The sequence below is a fragment of the Delphinapterus leucas genome, chromosome 4, assembly GCF_059928025.1.
Source record: "Delphinapterus leucas isolate spDelLeu-1000000601 "Yukka" chromosome 4, BTC_Dleu_Yukka2, whole genome shotgun sequence".
Classification (NCBI taxonomy): domain Eukaryota; kingdom Metazoa; phylum Chordata; class Mammalia; order Artiodactyla; family Monodontidae; genus Delphinapterus; species Delphinapterus leucas.
The window spans coordinates 58653737-58668077 of NC_143132.1; the positions used below are offsets into that span (position 1 = coordinate 58653737).

At 39.3% G+C, this 14341-nt stretch overlaps 1 protein-coding gene across 10 annotated transcripts in view; it reads left to right on the forward strand.

The window, feature by feature from the left end:
* PHLDB2 (pleckstrin homology like domain family B member 2) overlaps positions 1-14341 on the forward strand; it is a 107482-nt gene that overhangs the window by 88176 nt on the left and 4965 nt on the right. For 9 of the 10 annotated variants that reach the window (XM_022598649.3, XM_089910530.1, XM_022598821.3 and 6 more), the window contains 4 exons: positions 556-763; positions 8606-8696; positions 9731-9877; positions 11713-11932. In XM_022598649.3, the coding sequence (XP_022454357.2) occupies positions 556-763; positions 8606-8696; positions 9731-9877; positions 11713-11932 (666 nt within the window). Of the gene's footprint in view, positions 1-555; positions 764-8605; positions 8697-9730; positions 9878-10094; positions 11933-14341 lie in introns of those variants that run through there. The other variant, XM_089910531.1, reaches the window with a different exon arrangement.

The following is a 14341-nucleotide window of genomic DNA, read 5'->3' on the forward strand; positions in this document are numbered from 1 at the left end:
ATGAGGAAAATGTCAGTTTGAACATTAACCAGATTAAAAGTGTGAGTGATATGAGTGAGACACAGATTTCTCAAATCCTACACCTAGATGATCCACCTATTTTATGACCAGATCCAGTACCCTTTAAATTGCAATACCACTGAAGAAGTGACTGCCCGTAAACCCTGGTGTTGCTTGTCACTAGAGTCGTCTTGCTTCACTTAAACCCAGCTATTATCAGAGGATTCACGGCCTTTAAATGTGTTTCTGTTTTGGTTTTGTGTGTGTGTGTGTGTGTGTGCTGATGTGTGCTTCTCGGTTGTGCTGAGATGTAGAAATGGTATAGGAAAGTGTCAAGTGATCTGCTGACAGAAAAGATCATTCCCAAGACCACTTCTTTGAAACTCTTCCTTGCACTGAGCATTATGCCATTTCTTTGATCTTCTTGGCTTCAAAACAAATTAGACCAAGGCCCCAGTTTCATAGGCAGATGTTTTGGGTTCCTGGTTTAAGCCTTAGAAGATCTAAGACTGAAAAAAATGAGGCATACTAACGTATTTATGGCTCTCTCCTTAGGATATAATCACCAACAGATGAGTGAAGGTCAAAGGCAGAAGTCTTCTGAATTTTACAGCCGCACAGCATCTGAATCAAATGTCTACTTGAACAGTTTCCACTACCCAGATCACAGCTACAAGGACCAGGCCTTTGATACTCTGAGCCTAGACAGCTCTGACAGCATGGAGACAAGCATCTCTGCCTGCTCACCTGACAATATCTCTAGGTAAGACGTATTCCTGGGGAAGGTTTCTGGTTTGGAAAAGCACCTGTCGGTTTCAAAAAGTAAAGCCATCAATTTGGGGCCATGTATATGTACAAGCCCAAATTTCTGAAACATAAAGACTCTACAGTAGAGAAGAGGGTTGGGTGTCATGGTGGTCTTTGAAAGTAGTTTCTTTGTATCCTGTGTGACTGAGCCAGTCACACACCATCTAATCCATTTTCTCCTTTACTCTATGCTTTACATTTGACTTCACGCATATACTGTGCTTCAAAATGGATTTGCCTCTGTTGGTTGACTCCACCTTCATTAGGACTACTTTTGATTCAGTAAAGAAGTAATTTCCAGCAACAGAGTAAGAATTTGAAGGATATCTTACCCTTATGTTTTGTTGAAAGAAAGACATTAGCTGTTCTGCATATTAAAATTTTGTAAGGATTTAACCATTCACATTCGTGTTCATACTTTGAGGCAAGCAAAGGTGTTCTTAGGGGATTATGGCCAAAGGTGCATCTAAAATATGGATCTAGTCAGAGCGCTCCTTCAAAAGCTTGTGATGGGGACTTCCCTGGTGGCACACTGGTTAAGAATCCGCCTGCCAATGCCGGGGACACGGGTTCGAGCCCTGGTCCAGGAAGATGCCACATGCTGCGGAGCAGCTAAGCCTGTGCGCCACAATCACTGAAGCCTACGCGCCTAGAGCCCATGTTCTGCAACAAGAGAAGCCACCACAGTGAGAAACCCGTGCACCACAATGAAGAGTAGCCCCCGCTCGCCACAGGTAGAGAAAGCCCACGCATAGCAACGAAGACCCAACGCAGCCAAATATTAATTAATTAATTGAAAAAAAAAAGCTTGTGATGATGCCCTACTACCTTTTTTTTTTTTTTTAATTTGTAGTACGCGGGCCTCTCACTGTTGTGGCCTCTCCCATTGCGGAACACAGGCTCCAGACGCGCAGGCTCAGCGGCCATGGCTCACGGGCCCAGCCGCTCCGCGGCATGTGGGACCTTCCCGGACCGGGGCACGAACCCGTGTCCCCTGCATCGGCTGGCGGACTCTCAACCACTGCGCCACCAGGGAAGCCCTGCCCTACTACCTGTTGAATAAAGTCAGACCCCAGAGCCTGGCATTCTAGATCCAGCCCAACTCCCCATTCATTCTCTCCTCCTGATACACCTCCCAGAGCTTCTTATTCATTGAGAGGGCGAAGAATTCTCAGATCTCTGTGCCTTTGACCATATTGGTTCTAGCTTTGGGCTCATGTAATCTGTTCTTTCTTTTATTTATATGCTCATTCATTCCACAAATCCTTATAGAATATTCTACAGTTAACAGTGAGCTGGAGTCAGCTCAAACTGGCTGGCAAGAGCCAGAGGTGCACATCTCCTCCTAACTCTGTGATCAGTGATGTCATGTTGGTAGCTTGAAATTGGCCACGGTGGGAGTGTTTACTCCACATAAATAGACATTTGCTGCATATCAGGGGTTTTGTTTTTCTCCAGAGAGCTAGTTTACCAGCACACCACTATCTAGAGTCAATTCATCCTCTCATTTGTTTATTCCCTCAACCTGTACTTACTGAGCATTGAGAGTGTCTGGCATTGCAAAATGTCTTTACCTTCCCCCAACCCCTCCCATTTTAGCCTGGAGAAAGTCTTCTCTTCCTTTAAGCTGAAACTTAAGTTGGAAACTCATGAGAATTTCTCCTTTCAGGGCATTTTTCTTTCATGTTTCCATGGAACTTGATACTTTTTTCTATTATATCACTGATCACATTGCAGCATACAGATTTTTTCTTCAATAATTAATTGGTACATTCCTCAGTGTCAAGGAGGATGTCTAATTATCTTTTGGTTTCCACATTCAGCAGAGATCTGGGCACATAGTAGGCATTCAGTAAGTGTCGGCTGAATAAATACCTCGGGATATTTGATTTTTTTTCTTTGTTTGATCTATTTCAATTGGCTGAGAACCATTATGAGTTCAACCCCCCAAGCATCCAATATTTAATCAATGTTCATTGAGCAATTGTGTGTCTCAAGTGAAAATGTCTAGTTGAATAATGGCCATCAAAAAAACTTTGCTCTATTGCAATGAAGTCACAGGCTGGGACAGGAGCTTTGGGGGCTCGACCTGACAACTGTTGTGCTATTGCAAGCAGATCACAGAACTCTCTCGGTCCTGATTTGCTCATCTGCTAAGTGGAGGATTGTTTCTTGAATGCAAGAGGATGATGGATTTTAAAATATTTGGGTGGAAAATTACCATCGTGTATATAGCATTTCTTTCTTTACAAAGGTTTGAATCATTTGCTCCTCACCCCCGCCCCCCAAAAAAGGAGTGACAGAGACAGAGGGAAAGTATCAGCAAGGTATACTTAGCTTTGGGTTAGTGTCTCATAAATGAAAAGAATATGAGAAACCTCAATCTAACCAGATATAGCCGGGAAATCTGGGGAGTGGAAGAAAAGAAGAAAAGGAGAGAGGCTACAGTTTGTGGTAAATAAAATATAGTGTATTTTAATTCTGGCATCATAATGTTTGAAATATTGATATTACTGGATATATCCTGTCAGAGAAGGAAAGGAGTCCCTTGGGAAAAACACTAAAGCAACCGTGAGAATTATAGATATTTCTCCGTGTTACAACGGAAAACTTAATTTAATTTAAATTTAAGTAGGGAGTTATATAATAATAAAGAATAAAGCTGATTTTTTGCTGCCATTATTTTTTAATGTCAGAAGGGTTAGTATTTCACTTCATTCAATATTAGAAGATACGGTATCTCACTTTTTTTTTTTTTTTTTTTTTGCGGCACGCGGGCCTCTCACTGTTGTGGCCTCTCCCGTTGCGGAGCACAGGCTCCGGACGCGCAGGCTCAGCGGCCATGGCTCACGGGCCCAGCTGCTCCGCGGCTTGTGGGATCCTCCCGGACCGGGTCACAAACCCGCGTCCCCTGCATCGGCAGACGGACCCTCAACCACTGCGCCACCAGGGAAGCCCGGTATCTCACTTTTTAAAAAATGAAAGACACTTGAGTGTGTGGAACAATTGGGCATCAAACCATCCATCTCTTACTCTGAAGGAGCTCTCGTAATACCCGCTTATCCCAGGAGGACGTCAGAGAGTCATGCAGGGGTGCCGGGAGCTGATGTTCTCAGGACAGAAAGCCTAGAACTTTGAGTACTTATTCATAAATGCCAGTAAACCGACCAATTAAGTGTGTTACTTTTGAATAACAGGACACAAACAAAAGTCAGCAACTCGGCAACTATTGTATAATGATGATGGGAGGAATAAAAGTTGACAGTGCAGCCGTTTCATTTCCAAGTATAGGGATCTCAGAGGGGTTTCTTAGGCACTCTGCACTTTTGCAAGTTGTTATTTTGAAAACATCAGACTACTTTCCCAAATAACTGTGAACATTTTAAAGCAGTATTCCTGTGGTGAACTCCTGATGGCTTGACCATTTTTTTGGGTCTATTTTTGAGCCATCTTTAATAAATAAATACACTCTATATTATAGTTTTCCTATCTTGGTGGCTTTTTCTGCTCCATTTTCTGCTCCCTGCCTCTTCATCCCCACCAAAAACTGAAAGTAAATATGCATCCCTTCAAATGATCACTTCTCAAACCCCATCTCTCATATTTAAAGGTGGTAACAGCCACAGTGCAGCAGTAAGTACAGGAAATTACCTTAAAGGGAGCCACTTCAGTTAGATTTACCAAGCATTAGAAGTTTAGGTCTAGAGACTTAAGCACAGTGGCCACCAAAATCTTAATTTAATTTTATTTGTTCACCTACTTACTTTTTCTTTAAATGGTTTCCAAAGGTAGAAAATGAGAATTGACTCCACTAAATGTACCATATTAAGAGGATAGCATTATTGCAGAGTGATCATTCCTGGAAGGTAGCTACATGTGGCCATGATCATTTTCCATAGTTACTTCACAGAGAACTGACCCAGTGCTGCTAGCAGTCATAGATAACTAACCAATCACCATGGTCAGAAATTACTAATAGTATTTATTTAAATATGCTGTCAGATTCTCTGAATGTCAAAAAATTGAAGCCAAAGTAGAAGATGCCTACAAAAGGTCTAGTATAAATAAAAGGGACAGAGAGAGAAAAAACAAACAATCATTTCTCTTTTGTGCCACCATCTACCTAAAAAAAATTCATGCTGCCCTAAGATAAGCTTGTACCTATTTTTATGAAGGAAAATGATGTGATAAACATCAGGAAAATGGTAATAGGGAACTAATGTTTGGCATGTATCGTATGACAGCACATCCTAAATGGGAACTTTTTGAAGACAGAAAAAGAAATAAAGAACTAAAAATTTTTCTCTTTTTTTAGATTTTTAAAAAATTATGTATTAAAATATCCTGAAATTATACACATTTTAAAGAGGTAATTCCATGCTGAAGTTCTAGCAACATAAACTTAGTCTTGTGGTTTATTATGTCACAAAAAGCCATTGGTAGAATTATCGAATTACTCAGAGTTGTGGGTACCTTTGCCTTACACTTTTTGTTGAGACATCATTTTCGTGTCCAGCAGAAAGTTCTTTGAGTCAGACAGTGTTTTTGCTTTTACAACATCATTACTTACACTGTACACAAATATAAAGCTAAGAAAACAGGTCTTGGGTCGTAGAAAACAGCAGCTGAAGGTCAATTCTTCATAAAGTCTGTTTTCTGCTAAAATTATTGAATGAGCTCATAGAGTGTAGTGTTCTGAATACCACCTAAAATTATATGTTCTTATTACTATTGCTAATAAGCCCTGACCTTGTGTTCATGCTTTGAGAAAATGTTAAGGAAGTTGATCTCTCATTATAGTTATTACCCACCAGCAGTGTGTGTATGGAGCGGGGACAAGACTGGGTATGGGGTTGAGGGCATCCAAGGCTGAGCTTGGTTTTAAGAGATACATCAACCAGAATTTCAGATACTTCTAATCCCTTCATTTCAGGCAAAGGTTTGTATTCTGCTTTCTACCCTAGTCAACACCCAGTGTTTGCATTTTATTCTAGGGAATTCTTTCAGAAGAGATACTGAAAACCAGAGGATTTCAGAGGAGGGCAGACAGCTGTCAAAGAGACCAGATAGTCTAATCTTTTTGAATAGAGAAAGATTAGACATTTTATAAGGAGTAATAATTTGCTTAACCTGAAAAAATGCTTGAGATAATGAATTGAAAATAAATATTCTGGGACACTGGCTTTTCATTTAGTGGCAACATTGGTATGCTGAAGGCAGTCTTGGAAAAGTTTTATGTCTTTATGGAGAATTTTGTTTTGCGTTTTGCTTATTTATTTGTTTGTTGTATGACAATGTTCTTCTTTGCTTTTTTTCCTTCCTTTTCCTGTTTTTGCCTTTGCCCCTAAAGTGAATATTCTAAAAAGCAAATTCAAATTTTGCTGAAAGGCATTATTCACCACTGAAAACTAAATCTGCTATTTAGATTCCTGTACCCTTGACTGAAGTTTCATTTTTCTTTATGAATATGGGTTTTTACCAAAGTTGGTCACATAAAAAAAGTAATCTTCAGTTGATAAAATAGAATATGGCTAAGCAGAGAAAGGAGGCAAAACTAGTCTTTTTTTTTTTTTTTTTGCAGTATGTAGGCCTCTCTCTGTTGTGGCCTCTCCCGGTGCGGAGCACAGGCTCCGGACGCACAGGCTCAGCGGCCATGGCTCACGGGCCCAGCCGCTCCGCGGCATGCAGGATCTTCCTGGACCGGGGCACGAACCCGTGTCCCCTGCATCGGCAGGCAGACTCCCAACCACTGTGCCACCAGGGAAGCCCAAAACTAGTCAGCTTTATACCATTAATGACCAAGTGATTCAGTATTATTCAGTATCATACAGTAATTACATATGAGATCAGAAATGTGCCTGCCTTCTGAAGGTCAGAATTTGGAGCAATGGGAGGAAGCATTGCTCCTCTTGTAATTTAGGTGGGCTGGAGAAACCAATGATGAGTGTCTTGTGCTACAGGTAATGCATTACAAAGTGTATCTTCAGTGACTTCAGGCTCTCCCTTGGCATGACAGGTGCTAGCCAAATGGCATTTCATTTGTTCCATGCCATTGTATTGACAAGTCTTCACCCTAAATTTCTATAGCAATTGCTTTTGCTTTTCACTGCAGGTGCAGTTCTGATCCCCCCAAAAGTATCAGGTAGTGGCAACACAGTATCATAGAGCAGCAAAAATTTTGCTAAATAAAAGTGGTTTACATGTCAAGGAAATATTAAATCAATAGTAAAAGTGTAGCTATAGAGAACAAGTAGGTGTCCATGGATAAAAATTATTTTTAAACAAAATAACCAAAGTAGCTTTTAAAGTATATAAAATATAATTTTTTTTACTGCCTCCATAGTTTTGTCTTTTCCAGAATGTCATATAGTTGGAGTAATAAAGTATTTAGTGTTTCAGATTGGCTTCTTTCACTCAGTAATATGCATGTATAGTTTCTTCATGTCTTTCCATGGCTTGATAACTCGTTTCTTTTTAGTACTGAATAATATTCCATAGCCTGGATGTAGTATGGTTTATTTATTCATTTACCTACTAAAGGATATCTTAGTTGCTTCCAAGTTTTGGCATTTATGAATAAAGCTGCTATAAACCTGTGTGCACAGTACTGATTTTAAGATAAACCATATGTCCTACATTACTGTGGTCATGTTTCTCTTCAAAAGAACTCTTAGCCCTCAAACATCCTAGGTTTGAGTTGATCAACAATATGATTTAGGGAGACTATACTAATGATTATCTTATTCATTTTTATATGAATTAATTTTTATATGAATGTGTGTAGCAAACATGAACCCCTACTGTGTGCCAGGCTTTATGCTACGGAGGATACAGGCACAAAAGCCTCTCTATAGCCAAGAGAGTCTAGAAAAGAAGATACATTTAAGTGACTATGCAAATAAACATGCATGAGAAATAGCATTGGTTCTCCATGGCTGGAACATCAAAATAAATAAGTTTTGACTTAGGGCATGGTCCTTTTTTTCCAGAATAGTCAAATAAAATGTAAACAAGGGAAAAATAATATATTTTGTTTAATGTTAAACATTTCTAAGTTCTTCTCCTTCTCTGTTAGTTATCCTATCTGGTCTTGCAGCTTTTGCTCCCTTTGGTTTTTTCCTTCACGTGTTATGTGATGTCTTTCTCAAGATGCATTACTTTTGAAGCTCTTGAATCCCTTAATGCAGTTTCCTTGTTCGTACGGTGGATGGGCTTTACTGGCAAAACTGGCCACTACCCTTCTATTGAACCTGTAAGAGAATTCATTTTTTTAATTGGCCATCTTAGATCACCATTTAAGAAATAAAATGTCCACAAGCAAAAAGGCATAACAAAAAAGTAGCTGGTGATACATGATCCCAAACCAAATAAAGTGACTTCCAAACTTAGGGGTCATCTGCGTAGAACTTTGATGATAGTGTTGTTGGTCTGGCATCCCTGAATAATTAAACTAACGGGAAGACTTCCCGCAAGCCAAAATTTTTAGACTTTGGAGGAAACATTTTGAGAACACAGTTTGTAGGAGTTGGTTTTGGTTTATTTATGAGTAAAGCACTTTACTTGGTATTATTTTCCTTGCCTATGTTTTATCTCTTAAAACTGAGGTAAGTTAAGTTTCACCTACAGTTTTCAGAGTTGAATTGACTTGCCTCTTCAGACCAGTGATTCTTGTAAGTAACATCCTTTAAATTGTATCGGATCGTGTCGTGTGTGTGTGTGTGTGTGTGTGTGTGTGTGTGTGTTTGAAGAGACATCAGTAAGAAGCAGTATTCTTGAAAGGCTTTTGTGTTTTCTTCAGTGCCAGCACTTCAAATATTGCCCGAATAGAAGAAATGGAGAGACTTTTGAAGCAGGCTCATGCAGAGAAGACAAGGCTTCTTGAATCCAGGGTAGGCCTAATATCTTTCATGTAGTAGTTCAAGATGCCCTGCACTTGACACTGGGAAACTGTTTTCAGGCCTCAGTAAGCAGCGTGATCTTGGAGTAGCCACTCCACCTTTCTTGGCCTCATTTTCTTTTTTTTTTTTTTGGCCGTGCCACATGGCTTGTGGGATCTTAGTTCCCTGGCCAGGGATTGAACCCCAGGTCCCTGGCAGTGAAAGCACAGAGTCCTAACCACTGGACTGCCAGGGAATTCCCACTGGCCCCATTTTCTTTTCTGAAAAGTGAGGGTGTTAGAGAGATATTGTCTACGGCTCTTTACTGCACTACCATTTTTCATAATGTAAAATGTATATTGTGTGGACATAAACTGAAATGAATGCTTTGTATTACATTTTCCCTTCAATGGCGCCTTTGTTTGCCTGCCGGGGAACAGGAGGAATGGCAGGTCTTTACGCATTCTCTCTGCCTTGCCAGTTCGTGGTAAAGACACTATTGTAATATTAAAACTCCCATGTTATTGTGACTGTATTTCAAGCCAGAATCTGAACTTCCTTAGGAATTCCCCAAATGCCTTTGCATCCTGCCTGAAAGGGCACCTCCTTTCCTCTTCTAACTTCCCTGGGCACTTCCTCTGTGACCGTCGGCCAGGAAGCCACAGAGCAACAACAGGAATTGGAAGGACCTACGGCCATCAAAGAAAGGCCGAAAGTCGTGACTGGTGTTGGGTCACAGTTAGTGAGCCTTTTTTGTATTAAAAATGGAGAGTTTTTAATATATGGGGTCATTAGTATGAAATGACTGAATAGAGTCACAAGCTGTGTTTCACTTAATATTTCATTTTTAATTAAATGTAGTGGTTGCATTTCTGCACAGGATGCTTTTGAAAGTTCTGTGAATGGTGATTACGGGTGTTTTAGTCTTAGATATATACTGGGCTATAAAATCAGGAATTGTATAGTGAGAATTATTTGTTTTCGTATTGGAATCATTCAAGTATAACCAGTATGTCTGAAAATATTTTCTGCATAATGATATTTAGGAACGGGAAATGGAAGCCAAGAAACGAGCTCTGGAAGAAGAAAAACGACGCCGAGAACTCCTGGAAAAACGATTGCAGGAAGAAACCAGCCAGAGGCAGAAGTTAATTGAAAAGGAAGTAAAAATAAGGGAGAAACAAAGAGCACAGGTTGGTTGGTCAATCTGGATGGATTGGAGTAGGTTGCCCCCTGGTGGTCGTTTTTCAGAAGACGGTCATGCTGTGTCTGAGGATGCCTTTGGTTGTGCTGCCTATTAGCCCTTGACCTGTAATGGCTGAGAGAAAGATGTGCATTAATGGGCCAAAAAAATGTGTGTTTATTTCAGAACCCACTGGGAACTACTAACAAAATGATATTTTTCTTTAGTTATATGCGGCACATCTTGATTGGAGAGGCACTTTTTCTTCTACCCATTTTTTTTGGAGTATATTTAAAAGGAGAATGTCTTCTTGAGCAGCTTTGAAAATGCAGCTGGATTCATTACTGAAAACAAATACAACACCCAAACTAAGTTGAGAAAGAGAACGGATTCTATTAAGACATCTTTTGGAAGCAGACACTCCAGAACAGGATACTTTTACCAGCCCGGTTTTTTGGTGGTGGTGTTCACGTTTGGGTTTTTTTTTCCTAACCACTGTGTTGTCACACGTTTCCCCTTTGCTGCATCAGTCCACACACATGTGCACAGGATTCCTGAACTCAAGCAAAACTCGGGAAAACCATCCTCTTTGTTTGACTTCCTGTCTCAGTCAGTAGAGTCTGAGTCTCTGTTCTTGTCACTAGAACTGCTTACATAATGTATGTTTCCTGAGAAACTAAAATAAAATTTTAAGTGCCATGTAATATAAAGTTCAAATCAGTTTTACCAAAGCTTACTAGACTTCATGGAAAAAGGTACCAATTCCCTTATTCCTGACAGTTGCTGGCAGTCTGAAGTACAACAGTTGGAGACTCGCCTTAAGGCTTCATGTGCTTTGAGGGCTCAGTAAATCTGTGGCATCTGTCTAACGTCAAAGTACCACAAAATCAAAGGCAAAATAAAGGCAAAATACAAAGTAAAACTTGTTCATTTTATTTCATTATGCCAAACCTCTGTCACATTTTGATTTAGTGTAAAGGTCATCCATGCCTGTTTTATATCTGAAGCCAAGACCAAAAGGCACAATTCTATTTTAATCCCAATTATAACTTTTGCTTCCAAGTGTATGATTAGGTTATTTTCCCCCAGGGCAAAGGGGTGGGGTTATTTAACAGGATAAAATAAAAGACTATTTTAGAAATACTACCCGTGGCAATATGTGCTTCCTAGATTCGATGAACCTCTACTCCAGCCATAGTAAAATAAAAGACATCTATGTACATCTCTTCAGTGTCTCGTCCTGGACAGTTCATTGGGTACAGCTTTGATTCCACTTCTTACCTTATTTTAGCTTCACTTTTCAAAACATACATCTCTGCCTTCAATTTCTATCACAGGGTGTATGCAAGCCGACATGTACATACATCCTTGGGGGCTGGACTTACTAAATAACGTTCAGTCAATTGTGTCATGTCTGAGGTTATTTAAGGAGAACTATTGTCGAGTTGTGGCAGGGAGAACTCCTGGATACGTTACAGAGGAGGAGGCCTCATCTGTAAGGAGCAGCCCAGATAACTTCATGCCTTATTTCCCTGTGTTTTTAAGTGCTAAGTACCTCTGTTAAAGCTAAGGTAAATGACATGTTTCCATTTTCTCATCTGGCCATTTCAAGGAATAGAATCTGTTGGCCTGAGTTTATCCACATTTTCCCCCCCATACCATAGCATCCTTCTTAAAATGCCATTCGCTTTTTAGATTCCAAATGACAATGTTTAGCTTAAGTTCTCATAATCACATGGACATTTTAACACTTAGGCTTTTCAGTTCACTTTCACTTCTAAACATCTGTGACCTAAAACAAAACAAATAATTAGCTATAGATGAGATGGGCTTGTGCTTTTCCAGGCTCGACCTCTGACCCGTTATCTGCCTATCCGGAAGGAAGACTTTGATTTGCGCAGCCACGTGGAGACTGCTGGCCACAATATTGATACCTGTTATCATGTGTCAATCACAGAGAAGACCTGCAGAGGATTCCTCATCAAAATGGGTGGAAAAATTAAAACTTGGAAAAAACGTTGGTTTGTTTTTGATCGGAACAAGCGCACCTTCTCTTATTATGCAGGTGGGTGAGAAAAAACACCTGAGTGATATATTCAAATCAGGAATTCTCTGTTAAAGAACAAAGGCAATAAAATTCAGAATAAATAATTAGAGTGATAAGTAATAGAATTAATGGCAATATTAGCTTGATAGATGTATATTATTTTCTATTCAGACCATATGGTCCACCTGATATGAATTTCCTCTAGAAATAATAAAAATTATGTTATTTAAAAAGTGTGAGTCTATTCTAGTTCTGAAATAAGCTCAAGCCCAAATAAATATTAAATGGAATTTATTTTTTAGACCAAAATATTATCTTTTAAACCATGAAATCAGAAAAAAAATGTTTCTATTTATTTCTCTATGGTCATATGCTCTAAAGTCACACACAATTAGGCAGCTTAACTGACAGTCATTCAACTGTAGTTTATACACTAGAATGACAATTTCAGCACAGAGAGTGAAGCTTATCAGTGAACTAGTGAATAAGTAAGTATTTATTAAGTGACTGGAATATTTTTGGATTCTTTAAATGATAGATTATGAGAACGATACCCTGCTGAATCTTCTATAAATACAGGAGTATTTGTGTAACCGGTTTACTTATTAAGAAGCCCCTTATTTACACGTAGATCACATATGAAATATGTCCATTAGCAGCATAAGAATAGCTCTGCCCTCTTTTCAACTGCTGAGTAAGAGGAGAATCAGACTAGAGGTTATGAAGAGACCCTGCCTTGGGGTGACTGTATCAGCATTTATGAGCATTGTTGGGAATTGTTACAAAGTGTATCAAGGTAATAAAAAATAACAGTCCAGTCATTTAATCTGTAGTGTGAGGTCAGGATATGTTTATGAATAGGGGTGTGAGCAACCAAGAAGCATGTGGAAGAAAGGAAACACTGGCAATGAAGCCCCAGAATCGGGGTGAGGAAAGGGCAGGGGGTGCATGCCTTTCAGTTAGGGGCTTTTTGGGTGGGGTTCCAGTTGCTACAGGGGCGAGTGGCCTGAAGTAAATGGTCTACTAACCCTCACAGGTTGCCTCTCTTGGGCTTTCTGACCTTGGGTTTTATAAGAATCCAGAGACAGTCTCTTTAGTTACTACAATAGAAAAGATGCCTATGTAATAAATGCCAATTTAGTGTCTGCAAAATGCATAAACAAAACTTTGCTATGTGCTAGTCTCCAAAGACAACCTCAGCCAGAATTTTCCAAAAATAAAATTTTAAAATAACTCAGACAAAACAGCTTCACTCTTTTCTGCTCCTTTTCTCTGGAATTTGTATTTCATTCTTATGCTTGTATTTTTCAGATTCTTTCTCATAACTGAAGTGCCCTACAAACAAAAGTTTTCTTCCCCAGTTTTCTGCCTGCTTTGAAACACTGACAAGGTTTACTTTTATCTCCAGATTTTATTTTACCTCTGTTTCCAAAAAAAAAAGTATTATTGTTTTCCCATGAATTCATTATTGCAGGACCTTTTCCACCAAATGTTTGAGAGACACATTGACCTTCTCTTTCACAGAAACTGGTGGAAACCCACCGAACATGGTATTAATTAAAACAGAGTTTCCCTAGGAGCTAAGTCTATATAATGAAAGTAAGTCTCTTGCCATCACAAAAGTTCTACCTTTTCTAACACTGTTAAGCCTGAAATATCCTTTCAGACTTTCTCCATTCCTTTTCATGTATGTTTCAGTCTATATAGGTATTCTTTCTTCTTCAATACAGTTAGGACCAAATTATGCACTCTGTTCATACCTTTCTTCACATAACAGTATTTCAAGATTTTTCTCTTTGAGCACTTGCAGATTTACCTCAGTCTTTTCAGTGGCTGTGTAGATTGCAGTGTACGGCTGGTCTAGAATTAAATCAGTTCCCTATTAAAGCTCCAGCAGATCTTTTGCAGCTTGTGCTCTAACGAACCCAAATACACGTGCACGTGCATGGGTAGGTCTTATACGATACAGTTTTAGAAGCAGAATTGCTGAGTAAGAATTCTGGCATTTTTCATTGTGTATGTTTTACCAAATTGACTTCCAAAAGAGACTTTCTCATTTGCATTTCCACCAACAGGGTATGATAGAGTCTCTTTCTCTGTATCCTCATCCATAATTTTGAGATTCTTTAATGTGCTTGCATGTGTTATCATCCCTGCAGAGTTTAAATTACAAAATGTCTCAAGAACATATTGGTGTTATTAGTCACCACAGAGTGATGCTGTTTGGTCGGTGGTTTGGTTGTTTGTTTTTGTTTTGTTTTATGCTCTGTTTGGTTTTTATGGCAAATCTGACGAAATCTTTGGAAGCGGTTTGGAAAACGCTGCACTGAAAGGACATTAAATTATTGACATGAAACTCTGTTGAGAACAGGATAAAATATCAAGTATACTAGACAAGAAATTTGATAGGAAAGAAGCATAAGTAGA